This window comes from Volvox carteri (genome assembly GCF_000143455.1).
Source record: "Volvox carteri f. nagariensis unplaced genomic scaffold VOLCAscaffold_41, whole genome shotgun sequence".
Classification (NCBI taxonomy): domain Eukaryota; kingdom Viridiplantae; phylum Chlorophyta; class Chlorophyceae; order Chlamydomonadales; family Volvocaceae; genus Volvox; species Volvox carteri.
The window spans coordinates 472,663-495,454 of NW_003307584.1; the positions used below are offsets into that span (position 1 = coordinate 472,663).

General features: G+C 56.5%; 2 protein-coding genes across 2 annotated transcripts; one reads left to right on the top strand and one right to left on the bottom strand.

Annotated features, from left to right (window-relative positions):
* Window positions 1-2: 2 nt before the first annotated feature.
* On the top strand, window positions 3-2,072 carry VOLCADRAFT_106301 (uncharacterized protein). The gene is made up of 4 exons (XM_002954169.1): window positions 3-298; window positions 1,021-1,231; window positions 1,473-1,499; window positions 1,546-2,072. The coding sequence occupies exons 1-4, from the start codon at window positions 9-11 to the stop codon at window positions 1,624-1,626; spliced, it is 609 nt and encodes a 202-aa protein (XP_002954215.1). The 5' UTR covers window positions 3-8; the 3' UTR covers window positions 1,627-2,072.
* A 1,832-nt stretch (window positions 2,073-3,904) lies between these two features.
* VOLCADRAFT_118653 (uncharacterized protein) lies at window positions 3,905-22,769 on the bottom strand (the record flags this gene model as incomplete). The annotated part of the gene is made up of 33 exons (XM_002954237.1): window positions 3,905-3,998; window positions 4,471-4,653; window positions 5,217-5,465; window positions 5,797-6,094; window positions 6,613-6,785; window positions 7,215-7,338; window positions 7,610-7,762; window positions 8,082-8,186; window positions 8,620-8,811; window positions 9,378-9,485; window positions 9,753-9,841; window positions 10,088-10,290; window positions 10,664-10,835; window positions 11,267-11,524; window positions 11,817-12,031; window positions 12,488-12,592; window positions 13,191-13,290; window positions 13,688-13,855; window positions 14,240-14,324; window positions 14,679-14,834; window positions 15,293-15,343; window positions 15,500-15,542; window positions 16,074-16,222; window positions 16,292-16,325; window positions 17,240-17,420; window positions 17,854-17,954; window positions 18,205-18,398; window positions 18,466-18,575; window positions 19,380-19,564; window positions 20,012-21,182; window positions 21,369-21,672; window positions 22,126-22,358; window positions 22,703-22,769. Coding segments are annotated over 33 exons (6,053 nt in total), but the record flags the coding sequence as incomplete, so codon positions are not given.
* Between the last annotated feature and the right edge of the window lie 23 nt (window positions 22,770-22,792).

Sequence of the window (22,792 nt, forward strand, 5' to 3'; positions counted from 1 at the left end):
GTTTGCGTATGGTTGCCAAATTCCGTCTTTGTTGTTGGCCTTTGGAGGTCAACAAAGGACACCATAGGCCGAGAGAGTGCCGTACGTGTCAGGTCTGTACGTCGGGTAAGGTTGAGGATGAATACCATGTGCTCATGGAGTGTGAGGCGTATACTGAGTTGCGTAATAGGTTTCTGATTAACGTTGAAGATACTGATATGCGCAAGGTATTTCTTAATACCAATCCGAGGAAAATCGCTACTTTCCTTACTGAGGTTTTTGATGAGCGTCAACAGCGTGCTCTGGAGCCTCACGGCTCGTGAGGGCACCCGCCGCGTCGGCGGCGGAAATACTGTAACCACAATACAATACAATACAAACCACTGGACGTGCATGTGTGCACAAGCACTGTTTAGACAGGAAGTGGGCCTCTAGCACGTGCCGATAAATATGATTTGCACGCATATGCTCCCGGAGAAGCCTTCAAAGCAGGAGGCATATACTTTTACAAAGCAACCGTGTTTACAAACCATTCGCCGTGAACTACGTTCACTTTGTTGGTGACGGCGACCGGGATTCGGTTGAAGAGACAGACTGACAGAACACGTCGTGCAGTGAAACTATATCAGCGGAGAATATGCAATACACTGACAATCCCACACAGATCAATCCACGTGTGGCATCCAATGCTGGAAACATCAAACGTGCAGCTGAACAGGGTTCATCTCGGGGTTTTCTCACTATATTCGAGAAATGAAGCCCTGCAAGTCCACTACGTCCTCCCGGTGAAATGAGAAATTACGAGGCAAGGAAAGAATAAGAGCGCTCTCTTGCGTGCGTTGGTTGCTACGCCAGGTGTGCAGAGTGCACAAGCACACATATACGAATGCAGCTGAATGGCATCAGACCGGTGCAGCGCGGCGGCGGCGGCGGCGACGGCGACGGCGGCGCGGTATCACTTCTCCACGCGGCGGCCAACCACTCCCCACCAACGGGCGTGCTACAGATCGACGCGCCGAACCCCCCTCCTCACACACACAGCCGCTTAGCATGTAAGCCGGACGCCGTCCTGGGACTTCTTAATATCCAACGGAGCCCAGTACCGCTGCCACATTTCGAGGTCGGATGCGGATGTCCAGCGGGATGTATGCCCATGCAGAGGAAGCCCAAGCGGACTGTACGGTACAAGTGCACACTGACACACTGTGCCACTATGCCTTTTACCTTGATACGCGCACAATATGCGGCGAAGGTAGACACAGGCACATGAACACTGAACAGAAACGACACAAGATTCTTCTCCCCGCGCTCAGCCTCAGCCACACACAAGCTTAGTCACGCACAACAACAGGCAATAAAAGTTGTAATGTGGAGAGGATGATATTCAAGGCCGGCGGCGTCACGGTATTACGGCGCACAGAGACGAACTGTTCAGCAGCTAGGCCCTCCGCTCCCACGCCAAACGCTCCCACGCCTTCCCGCTTTCCCCGCAGCCTTCTTGTCAGGCGGTGGCCCTACTTGTGGGTCTGCTGCCACACACACACCCGCCCTCCCCTCTTCCCTCAGTGTATCCACCACACCACGCTGTATGCGGCCACGGCAACACGTCATCACAGCATTGTTCCTGATCCACGCAGAAGATTTTGACTGCCTTCTTGAACTCGATTTAGTGGAAGCACGGCGGGACCTGAAAGAGGATGCTCGAAGTAGACGCCACTCACGCATCCGCACAGACCCGTGCGAAACAACGGGGCTATACTTTTAGGCGTAACGGAAAGCACAAAAGCAGCAAACACGTGAGGAAACCGAGTTATACCGCGGAGGAAACCCGCACATCGGATATCTGCAAAACACACAAGCACGCACATGCCCTCAGCAGCCTTCCCTGCAGTGATGCTACTCAATAATAGGTAAGCGGCCACCGCGCAGCCGCCGTCGCCACACACGTGCGCGGCCGAGGCTGCACAGGTTGCTGCTCCGCAATGCGTAAATTATTGGCATTGGTTATTCAGTACTTCAATCTGCACGACATACTGCCCTGCTCTGCGCTTTCTGCTCTTTAGACTCTTCTGCTCGTTTGCACTTTCAATGCGCAATTCGCTTAACTCGCAAGCTGATGTCGACAGCCTGGTTTCTAAGGCCAGGCCAAGCCACACCAAGCCGCTCCGTGGTACGCCATACGCCGAACCCGACCCGACGCTAGCCCCGCTGGGCCGCCTGAAGAGAGGCGCTAAACCCTTCAGGTCTTTAATTTCTCCATGAAGATCTTTCCCCGAAAAGTAATAACGACTAAAAAAACGATGATAAGCATACGATAACACACATACACAAACACGAAGGGAAACAAACGCATGAAAGCATTTTTCCTAAATATTATCTGTTGTCGCCGTCACACATATACATATACACACACACAAGAGCAGACAAGGACTTTTCTCTACCTCAAGCAAATAAAATAGGACAGCGGTAAGGACTACACAACAACCGCGCATTGACACCCTTTTTTGCGATATGGACCTCTTGGACCCACCTAACCAGCACACAACCATTTTAAGCCTCTGCTTATGACGCCGGCCATTGCAGCTCCCTCTTGATGATGGCCTTCCTTCGAGGACACGGGCAGCCGGCCGTCTACCCTTCCCGCACTCGACGCCGGCCATCTACCCGCCGACTTGGTCTCCCCATAACTCGACTTGGATACCCCATGACGTCCTCTAGACCTGCGGCCGAGTCTGTACCACCGTGATGGAGCCGTCCGGAGCCACCACTCCCTCCACATCCTGCGCGCGGCAAGTCAAGTAGCACCACCCCCGGCACCGTCAATTGCACCGGCAAATGCGGCGGCGGAAGCAGCAGCAAGAGAGGAGGGATTTGAATGTCACGTGCTTTGATCCAAAACTGTCGAGTACACTGTCCAAAGGTGGTCGGCAAGCAGGCCGGACGTGTGCGTGCGAGCATTAGCATTCGCGTCTACACCAGCAGACGCGTGCAAGGGGGGGGGGAAAGTGGTACCATAGGCCCCAAGGATCAAATGTCACGCCTGGAATGACCAACAAAGGATTTAAAGCTGGTTGTTTAGCAACTGCTTGTGTCACAAACATACACACACACGCACACAGGGCGCTTTCCACTCTCCACTGTCCGATTTTGATAAGGACCCCCAAAGTCGTGGTTTAAATTACCCACAACACTTAGGACCAAAAGTACTCAAGGTACTGAGACGCAGAGCGGAAATTGCTCAGCAGGGAATCGCCCGTCCGTAAGCGCCCAGTCATATGGTCAGACCCATTCCGCCAATCTTCTTGAAAGAGCTCTCACTCTTGGCACACACACACGCACACACACGCACACACACACACCCGCCAGATACGGCCCGGGCCCGCCCGCCCGCCCGCCCGACCCGCCGTACCTGCGCGCTACTCAGCGCCCTCTCTATGTCCACTCCCAGCCGGCAAATCCGGGACATCAGATCCCTCCTGCGGCACAGACATGACGGGAACACCGTAGGGGTTACTGTGCGGGCTCCTTCCCTGGCGGAAAGAGGCGCTTTCCTCCCAAGGACTCGAGGAGAACAATGAAAGAACAGGGGCCATGGGGCAATGGTCCACGCCGGGTGAGCAGCCAGAAGCACATCTACAGTCGAAGAGCACCTTACCAATCGTAGCGTCACCCTTGCGGCTGGTGCGGGATCTGCTCACTCGGAACCGCGGAAACGGTAGCACTGCCACCAGGTTTTCCATGGTCATCGTGCAATTGTGCTGCAGCTGTTAAGCAGCCGCTTAACGGACGTTTGAGCATTGGGGGCAATCGTTCCTGTCGTCCTCTTTGCTTTCGGGGTGCATCCAGAGTAAACCCCCATCCATCCGTCTGCAGCCCCACCCGGGCTCCCCTTGCAAACCCCAGAAACCCCAAACTCCGCACCGACCTGAAGCCCGGGTCCTGCACGAGGCGGTCCTCCATGTAATCAACCTTGGTCAGGACGGTAGGATCCATCGTGATACTGTCGTACAGACCAGCGCCTGCGCGGCAAGGACCGTTCCAGCGCTAAGCTGAAGTGCACGAAACGCACTTGGTGTGTGGCACTACCTGGCATGGAACACATCTCCACACACACATCCACATCTCCACACACACGAACCGGCAACACGACAGGACTTGACCACCCTGAAACTCTCCATCCCAGCACCGTGTTGTTATGCCCCATGCCATGGGACAAACACTGAACCTGCTCACTGACGAACCTCTCATCATGGAGCCGACCCCAAAAGCCACCATTACACACCTAACACACATTTGGACAGCCCTAGCCCCTAGACTGGCTATTGGGACCCAGGCCCCATGGCACCAGCTATGTATGGAGCCCCCCCAGGTTACACCTCCGGAGAGTAACGCAACTCCAGTGTAACTCCAGTGTAACACGCACACATACACAGAGATATCGTTACCCCACACACCATCACCCGGCCCGCTCCCTGACGCACGCACACACACCTGCGTAACCCTCCAGGTCCTCCCCGTTGGAGTCGGAGCGGAAGATGAGCGAGTCGCGCACAAACATGGCCTCGCTCTTGGACGCGTAGCACAGCACCTCGGGCGACTTCAGACCCGGCTCGTCCTTCACCGCCGTGAACGCAACCGCACTACCCGGAACCATGCCGCTCACTAGGCTCTCGCCTGAAGATAGGAGAGGTGTGTGTGGGTTGAGGGGCGCGGGGGGAGGGGGGAGGGGGGAGGGGGCAATGTGTGGGGGAGGACGTGGGGGGAAAAGGGAAAATAGCGTGGCGCTAGGGGCAGGCGGGGGGGTGGGCTCGCCACATGCACATGTGTTAAAATGGACCGCACTGCGTGCCGCGCTTGGATTCAGATGTGCGGCCGTGTGGCAAACCATGTGCATGCGGGCGGTTGACGAGCAATGGAGAAACAAATAGAGGGATTCTGGAGATGGAGACCGGCCGGCACGTAGCACACGCAAGTTAAATAGAGTATTGAATTGGAGGAGGACAAGCGGAAAGCAAGGCGAAGTGTGGATGTTCAGTTTTAAGCAGGTCATGCACATACACGGACGCCTGCCCTCGCGCCCACTGAAGAGGCCACAACACACGCTCACCATTTTTCACTCTTCTCTTTTTACCCTTGTTACTACACAAACAAACAAACAAACAAACAAACAAACATACATACATACATACATACATACATACATACATACATACATACATACACAAACAAGTACTCACCTAACCCTTTCACCAGCTCGCAAAACACCTCCCGCTCGTCGTTGTTGGAGGGGTTGCGCGTGTGGATGACAAAGGCGTACTGTGCGGGCACCACGCGCTGCACCAGCACTGCCATGCGCACGGAGTCAAAGTCCAGTCCGGCCTTGCGCAGCGAGTAGTAGGCGCGGTCGTTGTACTTAGAAGCCCACACACCCCGAAGTGCGTCAAGCGCCAGGGCCCAGCGTTCCTCGTTCTCGGGCGGCGGGATGCCTGGCAGTGGAGACACCGTCAATGCATTGATGAGTTCCCTTTTCCACGGGGTGTCAGGACACAGATACGACAAGGCCCAAGAAAGGAAAAAAGCGGGCGGAAGTACTTAAATAGTACTTATTTATCTGCTATACTTCTTTTTTTCAGAAGTACTATCAGAAGTATAGCAGATAAATAAGGACATGACTCTTAGCGCAATGGTATATCCAGACCTCCCGCAGCTTAAGTCGCCCACACAGCTCCAGATCCCCTCAACCACGCCCACCCTCCCCACCAGCCCCGCCGCCGCCCCAACCCCAACCCCAACCCCACCCAGCGGCGCCTCTCTTACCTGCCGCCCGCATGGCCTTCTCCAGCTCGTCTCGCACCTGACGAGGTACCGTCACCTGCATCGCCAGCACCCGACACTGCGCAAGCAGCTCGGCGGGGCTTTGCCCTGCACCCCGGCTCGGGCTGGAGTGGGGTGCAGCATCAGCCTTGGCGCCAGCGCCCAAGCCCACCAGGGAGCCCAGACCAGAGAGAAGACCTCCCACATTGCCACTGGCGGCGGACGACTGGCGGCCGGAGATGCGGGCCACAATGCCGGCCAGGGCCTGCTTCAGCTGCTTGTTCTCCGGCAGCTCCAGGACCTATTGAAGGGACAACGGTAGAAGGCCGCCTCGTTATTATTGGTGATCGTTGTTTCGGCCCGGTGTTTATGATATTGTATTTTACATGTATATAAATATATATTATATGTATTTATTTGTTTATTTTTATACATGGCGTAGCTGGTGGCGAGCGGGTAAAAGAGTGGATGGGTTGGGTTGGAGTGGCTGGGTGGGGTTCAGTGGGTGGGGTTCTTGACAGAAGATTGCTTGATGGCGCGGTGCGGCGCTAGCAAGGATTAAAGACGCCACGGCTCTCTCTGCTCGCCTCTCTCCCCTTTTTCTTTCGCCTTCCTTTCTTTCCCATAGATCACACTGTATACACACAGAGAGCACGGGCACCGCCTCAACGCTACGCTAGATCAACATCTCTCTTCAACAGCCCCCATCGAGGCATATTCAATTTCGACTTTTTTGTTCAAGCAGCATGTCAAGCAGCATAAGTGTGGCACGTAAAGCACGCTCATGCCATCATGCCATGTCATGCCGTGCACACCCACCTGCTCGAAGCAGCCGAAGGGCAGCGTTACTGACGCCGGCAGGTTGATGTTGGCCGGCAGCCGGCCACGCAGCTTGGCCAGGTTCTTGGACTTAGCGCCCACCACGCCATCGCGGTACTCGTCCATGCCTACCACCCAGCGCCCGCACCACGTGGGGACCTCAATCTTCAGACCTGCGAGGGGTGGCAGCAGTGGCAGTCGCCACGGCGATGTACACGGCGATGTATACGGCGATGTATACGGCGATGTATACGGCAATGTGTCCCCAAAGACAGCAGCAGCGGCTGCAGCTTCAGGCTGTCGGTGGTAGACTTGATTGCATTGACGACTCGAGAAAAAGCCGCCGGCAGTGCACGCGGCTGCCGTGGGTATTCCAAACACTCTCCAAACACTCTGCCGCACATGAACTCTTCAGCAACTTCCAGCCCATTGCCCAACATCGAATGGATCAGCCCCGTCAAGCAGTTCAAAAAGCATCATGGCTCGGAAATGTCGGGACCTATACATACTACCGACCCCCTCTCCATGCCTGGCCATACTCACCCCGCCTCGCAAGAGCCTAAACCTATGATGTCTAGCGGGAGACCTAAAGCGATACTCACCCTTGGTGGGCTTCGCCACTGCCGAGTGTGCCGCTGCGCCGTCCTCCTGGCGTGGCGGTGAGGTCTCCGACCAAGTGACCGCCCCGCTGGCGGAGGGCGTCAGGTGCAGCCACTTGCCACGTGCCTGTATGGAAAGGAAAGGACACACGGAAGTAAACATAAATATAAACACAAAATATAAAAAAATTAATATAATATATATCATGCACAGGAGTTTGCCTTCAATAGTAATGCAAAAGTTAATAAAAACATGTGATGTAAATATATAATAGATCCTCATCACCATTCTCGGCCAGGGTCCAGGTAGCAAGCAGCAGCGGGCAGCGGGCAGCGGCCAAGACACACCTCCTGTTTTTGCCCCCTTCCGGCCCCGGGCCCCTCTCCTCTTTCCGCACCTCTCGCAGCTGTTTCAGCGGGCCTTCATCATGGCAGGTGGCGAACAGCACTCGCATGTTGCGAGCACGGACCGACACGTGGGACAGCACGTCGGGGGCGTCCGGCGTGATTACCGCCACGGCGCCCTCGGGGATTTCCTCCTCGCCGGTCACCTGCCAGGGGGAGATGGAGGTGGAGATGGAGGGGATTGCGGGACATGGCATTGGAAACCGTGCCGATTTTCAAAGCACAAGGACACTCCCTTCTCCTCCTCCCAAGTTCATGCATACCGACATTCACGCCAGGAGACACACACACACACACTCACACGCAGGTAAATTGGGAAGCATTTTTCACTTCGCCCATACCGCGACAACAACACCATCGGATGTACCCTGGAAAAGAACACAACGCCCAACTCGACACAAGGCACAATAGTTGACATCCTTTATTAACCCGAACACTACCTCCACGCTGCACCGTACGCCGTACCTGCTCTGCAATAAGTACGGTTGGCTGTTCGTACGTCTTGTCCTGCACCTCGTGGAGCCCCGTGATCACCTCCACAATGCCGGTCCCCTCCACGGGGCTGATCACCTGCATCGTTCAGGAGGGGGGGGTACGGCGAACCACTGACGATAGAAGCAGATACCAGGGATAGACGGATACAGGAGGGCTAGGACAGACAGGAGCGGGTCGGAGCAGAAGAAGATTGAGGACAGCGGACAGATGGAGGGAAACGGAAATGCGCGGCGGATTGGATGGACGTGGTAACGGAGTCCACCCAGGGTCGAACACCGTCCACTGGCGGAGGGCAGTCGGTCCCTAGAGTAGGTTCTAGAAGGTTCTATCAATGGGGACACCGATTGGGAGTGAGCAGCTAAGGACACGGGAGGGGGGCCACGGAAAGGGCATGGCAGGCCGAAGCCGTGGAAGAGCAGTAGAGTCACATGAACACACCGAAAAAAGGAGTAAGCAACGGAAGCACATACCTGTGCGCATACACGCCCTCACCCACCTACCCACCCACCTGCCATGCACCCAGCGCTGCCGCGTTGCGCAGCATGGGCTCAATGGCGGTGATGACCAGCGACACGGCGAAGGCGGCGCCACCGCGGATGACCTCCTCAGCGAACAGCTCGTAAGCCCAGCGCTCCACGCCAAACGCCCTACCGTACGCCTTGGAGATGTCGCCGATTCGGTTCACCGTGCGGTCAGAAATCTGTTGCACAACAGCACGTGCACCACCCCAGGTTCGCAATCAGAAGAGACATGTTCTCATATGAGAACTCAGCAGGATAACCACCGGCGTTGTGAAACAAGGAAGGTGTTGTTGTGAATCAAATCAACAAACAAACCAAAACAAGGCAAAACAAAACAAAACAAAACAAAAAACAAGGCAAAACAAAACAAAACAAAAAACAAGGCAAAACAAAACAAAACAAAGCAAAACAAAACAAGGCAAAACAAGGCAAAACAAGTCTTAGGTGCTCAGGCGGGTGGAGGTGGAAAGGGTGGCTTTCCCACACTGGAACGCAACGCATTCTAGGGGTGGTGGGGCGCCTGTAGATAGGATAGAGGCGGGATTTCGCTAGCCACGTAACCCAGAGGCCTCCCTGTCTCTCTTTTTATCCTTCGATACCCTACCCCTCAATTCAGCCACATATATCACAGGCGCCCCTTTGCCCCCCCCTTCTCTTACTCCACCGAGCCCACAGGTTCCCTTTACCTCCCACATACAACACTGCCGCGCATGGATCACAATTCCTCTTCTTCCCCCTTCCCCACCTCCGCCAGCGCCCTCCGGATGCGGTTGACCACAGACACCGCCAGAAGCGCCTCCTCCTTGCTAGGCCGCCCGCCGTTGCGGACACTGCTGGGCAGCTCGTTCCAGGCCTATCCGGGCCAAAAATCCAGGAAAAAGGGAAAGGATGCGCCGTTGGGGTTGAATACGTGGTAACGGCCATAGGAAATATTATCCGACTATCCGAACAAGGCTTGTGTCAGGAGGAAGCGGCACGTCGGGCGGCATGACATCTAGCTTCGTCGACCCTCAGCGAAATGTTCGAGGGGAGCAATGCTTTGCTGGCGGGTGTCATGCAGCGGTGCAAAAGTACTCCAGCATCAACGAGGCACGCGCGCGGCACCTCACACAACGCGTACCTTCAAGCAATAGCAAATCTCCTCGTTGTTGCCAAGGCTTAGGCACAAGTTCTGCAGAAGCGGTCGCATAAAGGCGGCGGCGCCGAAACCTGCAGCGCGCAGCCGGGCCGCGGTGCGGGGACGGGAAAAGGGCATATATGCATGTTTGGGCCACCGGCACGGCAAAACTCCAACACGTTTTCAAAGAACTCACTGCATCAGGCCGCCGCCCAGCCAAATCCGCGGCCCGCACCCACAAAACGAGCGAAAGTGACAAAATAAAAATAACGTCAACGCAACAATTTTTGCACAAGGGACACACAAGGAGCACATGCACACAAACATTAACAACGTACCCGCCGAGCCCACGCCCCTCTCGGCGGCCTGTCGCACTTGGTCCTCCAGCGCCAGGTCCAGGTACAGCAGCTCTCTGTTACCCGTCAGCGCAGGCGCCAGTTCCGTGCGGGCCTCCACACACGCCTCCAGCAATGGCAGGATCTGGCTGTCGCCCACGTGGGACAACACGTAAGCCAACCAGCCGCGTGCACCGGCAGGAATCCTGCAAACCGAGGGATTACGAATTTTCTCATGCCATCATTTTGCAATGGCATTGTTTTTTTAAATGTGAAAGGGGGTGGCGAACGGAAGGCGGGGGATTTGGGGCGGAAAGAAGGGCAAAGACGGCAAGACAATGATCCGATGAGGGGCGGCTCGAAGTTAAAAGCAGTACGCCATATGCCAGACGCGCCAGACTGCTTCGGACGATAACAATTCTCCAAGACGTTGCTCGTGCTGCTTCCCCGTTCCCGGCATTATATATTATATAATATATATTTTATATTGTATAAAATATAAAATCTCGCGGCAGAAGGGACGCAAAAGAATATCCCGCCTTCCTCCCGCGCCATGCTGCACAGCTGCTGCTTTCCTACCTGTTCCCAGCTGCGCTGGCCGACGCGGAGAGATCCGCCCCCGAGTGCACGGCCTTCAGGATGCCCAGGTAGTTGCGGAAGTCCCGGATCAGCGCGTCCCGTTTGTCGCCGTAGTACTCGGGCTCCAGCGTGATGGCCCGGTCGAACGACTCCAGACGCTGACGGGTGATACCTACGGGAAAGCAGCGGCGGGTCAACTTAAGGGAAACTAAACATAAAACTGATGCTGACTGGCCTGTAACATACTGAGGGGCAACAGTTGTTTTACCTGCTCCGGCATTGCCGGCATTGCCGATTAGTACTTTACTGTTTCAATTGACTCGTTGCCTTTGAACGCATCTTCAATTCTTGCCAGTAACTAGGGACGTTCTAACAAAGGGAAACTAAAGGGGAACCCCATAATAGTTCTTCCCCTAAAGGAGAACCTTCAGTAAGCAGCCACACAGCCGGACGATACACTACTACATACATGGTGATGAAGTCCGAGAGCACTTCAGCGCGCAACATTTAATTTCCAATCCCATATCCAGCTCTTCCTAGACCTCCCTCGACGCCAACAGCAACCACCAACCGTCGCAACGACAGCGAGCGGCGACGGCGTACCGGCATCCGACAGCACACGCCAATAGGCTCCCAGGTTGCCGCCGCTCTCCAGGAAGGCCAGGTAGGCTTCGCAGATGTGCACATCGTCGGGTGTGGTGTTGTTGTGCAGCTTCTGGTGCCACTCCTCCATCCACAGGCCCTTGCGCTCGGGAATGTGGTTGCGGTGCATGATGTGCAGGATCTCGTCGCGAATCTTTTGGCCGTCGCCGCCGCGTCCCACCGTCGTCAACATGGCGCGAACCCACTCCTGGGCCTCACCTGCATGCATCCCAGGAAGCGACGGGCGGTGCTCACAGAAGTAAGGCGCAGCCAGGAAATGGCGCAGCCAAGAAACAAACAGGAGGACAACGGCGAAAGAATGCGGAGTAGGAGAATACATACATGAATATAAGGACAAGCGCAAATTGGAAAGGCCATACAATTCCCATCGCACCCGCCGCTCCCACCTGACATACGCCTGCCTGCTATTGCAGGCTTCCAACGTTCCACCACTCAACATTCCTAGCCCCACGAAGCACCCCCCACTCCCACCCTCCCTCAATTTACCCACCTGACGTGCGGCCATGCGCGTTGGAGATGGCGTTCGTAAGCCGCTCCTGCGCCGCGGACAAGATGCGCGGCTGCGTGTTGTAGTTGCGCTGCCAGGTGAGGTGGCGGGTGGCGGAGAAGCGCAGCCAGACGAAGATGCGGGACATGGCGGCTGCCACGTCGATTTCGTAGTAGCCGTTGAGGACCTCGTAAATCAGGTCAGCGGCCTTGTTGAAGCTGGGGTCGGTGGTGGAAAGGCAGGCCAGGTCAATCAACCAAAGAAAAGCGTGAGGAGTAAGATCATGATGCTGGGAGGTATGCTGGTGACGGGTCCGGGCGGTAAATGTCGTGGGAATGGATTACAGCTGGTAGATGCGCGCGGCAATGGGAATGGGGGACAGGAAAACCAAACCCCGATGCCGCGACACAGAAAAAAGAGGACTCTGTAACCAAGGGCAGGCCCCCCACCCCTATCGCAAAAAAGCCTAAAACCCTAAAACCCTTTATCCTCCACGGTCATCAAAACCATTATTAACATTTCGTCAGGTGGGACAAAAAACTCAACTTTCCCCAAACCCCAGGCACAGGCCCGGTCGGTCAGTTCCTCCTCTTTCCCCTGAACGCCTTCACCTCCACCTGTTCAATCCCTCGTGTACATTCCCCCCACCCCACCCGCCCGCCCCCATCACGTACCGGTGCATGAGTGTCCACTGGCTGCTGTTAACCTCCGCCTCAACAATCGAGCGACTGAGCTCGTCCTTGGCCACATCGGGGGCCTGGGCCTCCACCGGCTCATCCCTGGAGAAATCGGGGGCAGGGGGTGCGTACGTTTTGAGGGGAATACAAAACGCAGAAGGCCCCAAAGGACTCAACCGCCGAACTTAAAAGTACCAAATCTTCTAGAGTTCCTATTTGGAAATGGGGGGGGGATTATATGCAGGAAGCAAAAAACGTAGCTGCCGATGGGGCAGGGGGAACTACATGCAAAAGTTAAAAGGAAAAACAGGTGCGGCGGAGGGGGAGGGGAGAAGAGGAAAGACGGTGGTGATGAGAACTGAGACTCAAGCGGTGGTGGTATTGAGCACGGACGGTTGTTGTAGTGGTGACAAGGGACCGTAGTACTGAAGGCCGTGAAACTGGGTCGTCGTCACAGACGCGCATGCAGCCCCAACCTTGCTCCTCGTCTCTCAACTCTCCTGCCCCAAGGGAGAAGTCCTAACCCACACACTCCAGAACTTCTCGCTGCCTGCCCCATCAACCATCAGCACAAGGGCCATGCTCCCCATAAAGGCCCATCCCAACTCTTTGCGCCCATGCAATCCTCTTCCCTCCCGCCCCTCCTTTCCCCCCCCCCGCCCCTCCTCGTCCTCCCCCCGGCCCTCAGCAAAGTACTCACTTTGACGGCAGCGGCACCACAAAGTTGCCCCCCGCGTCCTTGTACCACATGGTGCTGTCCGACGAGCGGAGCACGAACGTGACTGCACCCACGTGGTGGTCTGTGGACAGGGGGTTTGTGGAGTGGGGTGGGATGCGGGAGAGCCAGATAAAACATACAGCATAAAAATACATACAACGTGAGTAAGTACGCAGCTGGTACGTGGGCCAGATGGGTGGGTGGACAAGCCGAGATGCATATCCAAAGTTAAACCCACTCCATTCCCGCCCCTCTCCTATTCCTGACCTAGCACGTCTCCCCTCCTCCTCCCCCAGCCCAACCCTCTCCTCCATTGGGTGTCCATGTCGCTGTCATCCTTCCTTCCTTTCACCCCCACCACCGTCACTACCTCCGCTGCCATGCCCCCCACCCCCATCACATCCCCCAGGCCCCCCACCCCCATCACATCTCCCAGGCCCCCAACGCCAACCCCACCCCCACCACCCGTCCCCGGGTACCTGGCCGCAGGTTGATGGTGATGCGCTGCAGGGGCACCTTGGCACCGCTGATCTCCACATCGCACTCGTCGTCATCGCAGTTGAGGAAGGGCGTCTCCACCGCCTTGTGCATCACCACACTGCCCTCGGGGTGAAGCGAGTCGTCGGGCGTAGTCCACTCGCGAGAACCTGCCATGTACCACCCAAACAGCAAATCACCACAGAAGACAGCGTTGCAAAGCAACGCAGGACCACCACAGCACATACCGAACGAACACACACACACAAACAGACAGACATATGCAATTAATACGAGGGTGAAAGGCGTAATGCTGTCGGATGGGATAGCGCTAAGAGTCAGCTTAATCGTTTTCCTGAGCGTCGTTCAAATAACAGCCCGGTGCCCGGAGCCCGCGCAGACAACGGGAAAGGAGGAGGGGAGTGGGCGGAACAGGCAGGGTGGGAGAATACGACTAACGCCAGTTTGCTGCGACTTGCTCATCGCTAGGCGACAACCAAGGATCAGGCATTTCCTTTTGTTCTCTTCTTCCCCCCGTTGTACAGAACACCCACCTGGCGGACACACACCCCAATGAAGCACCACATTGGAGGCCGTGTCCGTCACCAAGTCGACTCGAACTGGGGACTGCTCGTTCTCCTGAGCACAGAGAACGAGACGAGGGAACCGAAAAACGTTCGCACCGGCAATGGGACATGGGAATAATGAAGGAAGGATGGCGTTATGCGGCGGGTCCAGGTATATATTATTCACCAACCCAAAACCGCCACCCAACTCACAGCCTAAGCAGTAAACAACCACGACTCCGCGACCCAACTTGTAGCTCCCTGACCATACCCCCAACGCAACACAGGCAAGGCTCAGCCAGGCGCAGTATCCACGGCTACCCACCTGGCTACCAACCCATGTCATGGCGGCCCCCGTCAGCCACCACCCATCCCGGGACCGACCCAACACGACCCAACAGCCGCATCCACCCGCCCACCCACCCACCTGCCGCACCACCACCAGCAGCTCCGCCTTGGAGCCCAGGGGGTAGGTCCTGCGCCAGCGGGTGCTGGGGTCCACAGCGAAGCGCTGCACCAGGAAGTCCAGAGGCCGCTCCACCACATGGCGCTCCGCGGACAACACCGGCGCGGGGGCGGAGCGCTGCACCCGGAAAGGGAATGTAAAGGAAATAGAAGTATGGCATCGGGATAGGCGCAGTTCAGGGCGCACTTCTAAGATGCCGCAGACAGCTTAATTGCTGGCTGGACGACAACCTTTCTACTGTCCAGTGGTCTGTGTGTGCCCTCCTCAGCGCTTCCACTGCGAGGCTCAGTTCGCCAACAGAACACACCACCCGCAGGCTACGGTACACACGTGAATTCCCCCCCCCTTCTCAAATAAAACAAATATTATACTTGATATCATACCACACCCACCCAACCAGCCGACTGCGTTCCTCCCTCCCGAGTCCACCTCCTAACCAACCATGTTAACGCCTTAAGAAGTTGACAATGCTCCTGACGGACCACCGTCTTCAAGGTGCTCCCTTCCAATGCAGTTCCTTCCACAGCCCAGCCCAACCCACACCACCTCACAAACCACCAGCACCACACACGCACCTTAATCATGTCCAGCGGGTTGCGCTTGGGTGTCCCCAGCGGCGCGCCCACCTGCGCCGGGCCCACGGCGGGCCGCGACGGGGTTGCCGGTGGTGCACCGCCACCGCCACCGTCCATCGAGGAGGTGGGTGTAGACGACGCGGAGCTGACGCTGGCTGCCGCGCTGCCGGTTGCCGATTTCAGCGTGTAATTCATTCGACCAGCCACCTCCTCCAGGGTCGCGCCCGACTGCAGCTGTTCCGTTATGACCCTGCATAGGGGGGACAACGTCGAATACATCAAAAGCCGCAGCGTGGATGTAGACGTGTGGATAAGGATGCGGAAGGAGGAGGACAGGACTTATGCTGAGAGCGATATACCAAGGGAGCAGAGACGTGGTGGCGTGCATCCCGACGACGAGGGAATATTTCATAACGATTGGCCCACAGGCACACCACCGAGGATGTGGCTCCTTGCCCATACCCTGACCGGCTTTTGCCCTTGTCCTGTACCCTTGTACCCCAAACAGCCTCTGCCTTGCAAGCGGACCCCTCGCCCGCTGCGCGCATACACACCAAACTATTCCATTCCCAGCGCAACACAGCAGCCATACATACACCCTGGTCTTACCGCGCCCTCTATTACCCGCCCAAAACTATTAACTCGCGGATCAGTACATGTTGCTTGGCAACTTTCGTCGTGCGTGTGAACGTGGAGGGGATGTTCTACATGAAGCATTCGGCTGGTGCAATGGGGCACCGAAGCCCCAGGCTCAGACCAACGCCACCCCAACCACCCCCACCTGCGCGCCTCCCCGGAGAAGTCTGCTCCGTCCGGCTTGCCCGCACGTTCCCACAGCACATAGGCCTGCACCCCCAACAGGTCATCGGGGATGCGGGGCAGCGCCGCCACGCCGTTGCCGTTGCCATTCGCTGGCTTCTGCTGCTGCTGCTGTGGTGGTGGCGGCGGCGGCGCAGCAGCAGCCGGTGCAGTGGCGTCTCCCAGCGCAGGAATGATGACCTTCTTCCGGTAGTCCGAGTACTTCCATTTGCCCCTGCGTGGATGGATGAATGGACGGATGCATGCATCAGCAGGCGAAGATACGCGCATAAGTGGTTATTAAAGCCTGCGTGTAGATATGTGCTGTGAACATGTGCATGCATGCGCGCGTCCGTGCGTGCACATTGGCTGGAATTTGCCTAGAGGCAGGCCAGGCAGGCCCTACGCGTTAGAGTGGCAAGTGGTGAAGTAATGCGGAAATGTGCATCCTAATAAGCTCCCCTGGGCCACCCCGTTGTTGTTCCCTAGTCTCCGGCCGCGTTATGCGCATCTCAGCCATTCCATACGGGCCAGCGACCTGGTCAACAACAGAACAGACATAAATTGCCATTACCTTGTCCGCTCCCACACCCCACACCTTACACATTGCCGCCTGACGTAACCTGTCCGTGCGCTTATCGGAACCAAGGCACATCGGAACCTTCCCGTTGCTCTAGCCACCCCACTAGCCCTTCAAGCAGTCACTGTCCCCTTTGAAAGAAAAAGTATCGCGCTTTTGTTTCATGACCGTCCGTGCTTTTCAGTAAACCCCATCGCGTATACTCAGGTACGCAGCGATTTGGGTCGACCCTCTTAGGCCAAGAGCTGAAATGGAAATCGTTAACAAGGTTGAAACAATCGCCAACCAGCTGCATCCTGCATCCTACATATCGACACCCCATGTCGGCGTCCGGCGCTCCTCCTGCTGCCATCACCTTGCGCCACAACCCCCCATCGCCCCCGTGACAATGTTACCCCTGTTTCGAAAAGAGTGCATGAGTGCATAGCTTTTGAGAAGGAACCCATTTGGGTCGTTCGCGTGTATAAAATTATTATCTGTGGCTTCCGCCCCAATCTCTTTAGTGCGACCCCCCACTGTACGGCCCCGCCATCGTTAAAGCGCGGGACCCAAATCTTATGTTAGCTTACTCGGCCACACGCCATAGCTCGTCCAGCGTACGTCCCCTCGCCAGCAACTCCCGCATCTCCGCCACGCCCCTGTCGTATTCGTTAGCCGCTGCAGCACCGGCGCGTTCAGGGCGTCCCGCATGGTCCCACCGCACCCAGGCCCACTTGTCGCAAAGGTCCTTTGGCAGCTGGTCCACACGAGCTGCAGCCGGGGTGGCATCGGGTCGAAGCGCCACCTTGAAGTTGGTGCCATTGTTGTCGTACCACGTGTTGGTTGCGTCATCCTGGAGCCGTACAGGCAGGGGTGCAGTACAAAATTAACAACGAGGCATGGGCTTGGGAATAGGATGTGGGTCAGGGTTGGTGATGAAGATGAGGCTGGGTGGTGGGGTCGGAACTCTGGGAGCAAGAGACTAGTGGCAAACCAGACGACCAGGAGGGAGTATAACGATATTGAATCCGAGGCTAACGATAAAAAAAATTTCCACCAAACTTGGGTCGCTGTTGACGACCGGCATCCAGCAAACCTAAGCCCTAGCTACCGCTAAGCAGGCGTTATGTACGACGTGTACTTAGAATGTTACGCCCAGCGGCTTCGAGATCATCTGCTGCAGGAGACATTGCAGAGAACCCACCATCCGACCCAAACCTTGCCTTCAACACGAAGTTCAGGAAGTCAGACGCCTCCTCGCCGTCCAGGTGCAAGACAACACGCGCCCGACCGTTTGTATCCAGCCTGTGGCATTACACGCCGTATAGCAAAATACCACATATCAGTACTCAGCTTTGCCCCACTGCTCTGCAACCCGAACTTCGCAGAATTAACAACGGCAGGCAGGCCCCTTGTTTACAGCAGATGCAAATAACAAGCAGCGTGCAGTTTCCACTGCGTAATAGTCTTATCGATGCTGTCATAACTCAAGCCTGACGTGGTAAATGAACAAATCCTAGGGTTTGTTGCGTCGCATGCGATGCCCAGCATTGACCTGAACGGGGTTTGAAGCGCACGGTCCTTGTACTGAACGGTGCCCTCTGGTCGGGCACTTGCTCCAGGCAGACGCCATCCGCCCTTGTAATCCTTGCCCCCCTCCACGCCCCAATGCAACAGCAGACGACCAGCTTGGACATCCGACTCGATACTGATGATTTGATCGTTTTTTTCAGTTTGCTCCACGATAACCTACAGACAAAATAACCTGATGAAACGCGGAAACATGCTAGCGGACTACGCTGCCATCGGTACGCACCTTTACGTGTGCGCCATTCCGTAGCGAAAGGTCTTTCTGCGTTGTAAATGTCGACGCGGTGGCCACAGAATATATGGTGCAATCTCGCTTCAAACGCCCAGTTTGGCGACCTGTAGGCGGTAAGCACGGCCCTATTAGCGCAGCGGGACAGCCGCCGTGGTTGCGTTGTAATAGGCCTACCGCAAAATGGAGAAAGGCCCAGTAAACGGGTTTGTGACCATCCAGCTGAAAGGCTCCTAGTAGAGCTATGCCCCACGGTCCTTTGGCAGCTTGGCCTGCAGTTGCATGACCCTTGTGACGAAACGGAAGACGAAGACGACCTTCCATGTTTGCTGTAACGCACCTCAGCACTACAGGAAATAGGCTGCATTTAGAATGATAGGCCACCCCAGGCCGCAGACCTACGCTGTCAACTATCATTGAAAAGCTCTATTTTATATGAAAATGTAAGGTGCTTACGTCCAAATACTTTGTGAAAGTGTATAATAAACTCGAATAAAGATGACTGAACGATTGCACTTTACACAAGGCCAAGGTGTGACCCAAAGTCTCCTGAATGCGTCCAGCTCGGCAACCTGTGTACGGCAATTGATTGACGCAAGGAAAATCTGGCTTACCCTTGACATCTCGTCCACAGCTAATGTTTGCATGACTTCAGTACCTTACCATGTACAAGCTTCCGGTAAGTATTTGCAATACAATCAGGCAAATTCATGTATCCGGCTGGCCCCACACAACTTTATCCACCTAAGCCCTGGCCATGCAATGCATTTAAATCCCAATAATATTGCTCCCGACCTCCCGACCTCAACATCAACCCAATTACCCAAGCCGCAACGACTCAAACGCCGGGACCGATCTCCCAGTGCCATTACCGGCGACTTCCCCGCTCTCCTCAGCCGTTGCGGCCGCACCCCAATCAATCGCGTCAAGGCTCTTGTAGCTGTGCCTCCCTTGTTGAGCTTGCCGGGGTGTGCAATGCCCTGCCGTGCTGTCACCGTCGGCGAGGGAAATCGACGAGCAACCACAAGGGGTGCTCTGCGAGGAGTCCGACTCCTCGGGTATCGTCTTACCACTCAGCTGGGCCAGCGCTTGTTGCCTGTTAGAGAAAGAAAGCCAAGGCGGAAGTAAGGGTAAGATTATTCGTAAATGTCGACATCGCCCCAGATGCGTGCCGTAGGGCCGGCGTAGTGGAATATCATCATACCCCACATAAATTCACTACAGAAAAAACTCAAAAGACCCGTGACCCAATTGATTAGACATCCATATGAGCATTTACCCCATTGCCGTATATCGCCAAAGAGCCTCAGTTCATGTTTCGTGCCCTCATTCTTACCCCCCCCCCTTTCTACGGACATCCCCGCGCGTGTAAACTCGTAACACCACCCCGGGGATGAGCACTTCTCGGAAACCAACCAGAATTGGTGCCTGCCCCGTAATCAGCCGTTCCTCGCATGGAGCAATCGTGTCAGGCTCTTGACCGTGACAACCGAATCCCAACCGACCAACCGTATCCCAACCAACATATCAACGCCCAACCTACCGCAGCGCCAGCAAGACCGCCCTGTCGTTCACTCCAAGGCTCTCGTTATCAACGCCTCCGCTGCCGCCGCCGCAACATGACTGCTGGAGCTGTTGCTGTGAGTCTACTCTGTTCATCACGCTACCCCGAGCCTCCTCGCCTGATGCCGCTGACTCCCCGGACGCCGACACTGCTGATGCTGCTGATGCTGATGCTAACGACGACATCGACCCCTGCGCACCGCCTGCCACTCCGGATCCCAGCCCGCGCCTGTCGCTATCCTGCCATCGCACCTCGGACCCATGCTGCCCCCTGAAAACGCCGTTTGACTGCCTGCAACCAAGCTCCTCCAGCTGCTGCCAACCCTGCTGCTGCTGCTGCTGCTGCTGAGACGTGTACTTTCCGCCCTGTGACTGCCGCAACCCTCCCCCTTCCTGCGACTGCCGCCTTTCCGCCCATTGCTCCTGCTGCTGCTCATGCTCCTCCTTTTGCGGCGTCGCATGTCCTCCCGCCTGCAGCTGCAGCAGCTGCTGCTGCCGGGCGGCTACTTGCGCCTGACGAACTTGTGTCGGCGGCGTCGCCACACATGGCGGCAACTGCGGAGAGGAATGCGGGTGCTGGTGCTGCTGGTGCGGGTGTACCTGTACCCCCGCTGCCGCCACCGTTGCCGCTGCTGCCGCCGGCTGCAGCAGCGGCTGCTTGAGTCCGCTGTTGATGCTCCGCCCTCGAAACTCCGCCGCGGTGAAGCTCGACATGGTAACCGTTAGCGTCTGATGCCCGTCCATTGAATGTCGATGTGCTACCCCAGGACTGCTGCTTGAGCCGCCGCCGGCGCCGCTAGCTGCAACCGAATGGTGGTGCACGCCCAGTAGGCAATCAAACGTTGACCCGCGGGTCAGTCCAGGGATAGGGCTGCCGCTACCAGCGCCGCCAACGATCAAGTCCCGCAAGTCCAAGCTGCCACAGCTGGGGGAATAACCAAAACTGGAGTTGTCGTCGGGGGAGCCGTACACGCCGTGCGGCACAGTGCCGTGCATGACGTTGCCGTACCGTCGATGCAGCTCATTGCGAAACTGTTCATGTTTGACACCGGGGGGCCGGCTCTCCGCAAAGGCTGACAGCGCTGCCTCTACGTTCAGTCCGCAGCATTCGATAAGGTAGCAGCAAACCACAAAGCCAGTGCGGTTGAAACCTGGCAGCGGCCCGGGCAAGGCCGGCGGGCCCCGGGGGGGGTAGCCCGGGTAATGTAAGATTTCTTTTGAAACCCAGGCAGAGCGAGAGGAAGCGTTCGAGCGTCGCATTTGGGTTCGCTTATCATCTCCGTAGACCCCCACAAAAAAACAAGCACATGCACATCCATTTGCCTGTGCCTTCTCACCATAGGCACAATGAACCGCAATGTACTCGTCGGGATGCTTCTCCCAGAACTTGTTGGCCACCGCAACCACGGTGTCCACAAACTCCGGCGGGGGCAGCTCTTTCGCAACCAGCTGGATGTGGCGGTAGGTCAGCCACGGTGGGATGTCGTCCGTGTAGAGACAGTCGTGGTTGGACAAGTCCAGAAGCAGGCCCACCTTGCGACCCAGAGCCGCCTGCTGAGCGACCATCTCCGGCACCGTCAAACGGTGCTTGGGCTGGGAGGGAAGCGACCAGCTGTTCAGGATCTCGGCACTGAGAGGCGTCTGCAAGTCGGCGGCGGGGGAGAAGCCGGGGGAAGAGGGGTAAGACGAACCACTAGCGAATGGAGCAGATAACATAACAGGGGGAGAGGGGGAGGAAACCGCAGGGCGTATGGGTTGGGTGTGGGTTGAGGGGTTAACGGTTAAGAGATGGGTAATTGTGAAGGTGGCAGGGGATGTGGCAGCTGGATATGGAACATAGGCGCCGGTGTGGGCCAGGAACTGAAACGTGCGATAGACAGGAGATAGACCAGATGTGGAAAAGTGATTCGTGACAAAAGGCGAAGGCGAGGGGTATCGGGAGAGGAGGAGAAGTGGGTTCCTTTCTTCCGCCACTTCCCCTTTCCCACCCTGCAACATCGTTGCCCTCCTCTAGTTCCCTCCCTCCCTCCCTTCGACCCGCTCCTCCACCCCGCTCTGTTCTACTTCGCTCCGAAACCATGTCGCGATGCGCACCTTCATGGGGATGAATTTGGTGGGCAGAACTTGCCTTCCTACGGACTCGTAATCGCCCCACTTTTGGAGCTTCGTGAGCACTGTGGGCACGCTAGCGGGGATGCCGAAGAGACCTGACACCGCGCCCCCAAACCTCAGGACGCTGTGCCGCTTGGCTGCATCACCACTTGGCGACAGAGGCTCAGCAGCCGGCTCCGGCTCATCCTGACACTCCGGTTGGGCCGGGTACCATCCTGCGCGGCCGCCGCGTCATAAGAAAGGCGGGTCGTGTCTAAAGTTGGTCTAAAGCTAAAGCACATGCATGACATCTAGACTAGCTTTATGCTTGTCACGACATATATCGGACAGCAGCCCCTGGGCGCTGAAACGGCTGGGCGCAGACGCAGCGTGCAAGCAAGCAATAGGCTGGTGACGTTAATGGTTCAATGGATGAGGTGCAGCACGCTTGCGTCTAAACGGAAAAAAAACTGCAAGATTTTGCTCGACTTTTTGCTTGCAGCAGCGTTCTCAAAAGTGAGCGCAACCAACACCAGCTGTGTGACGCTCCCGAGCATCCTAGACTGCAAGTCTACCTCACCGTAACGCGTCAAAGGCTTGCCTGGATCAGTGTCCGCATCAGTGGGATGTGGGGCCTTGCTGGACATTCTTCTCCGATGGCTCTCCACCC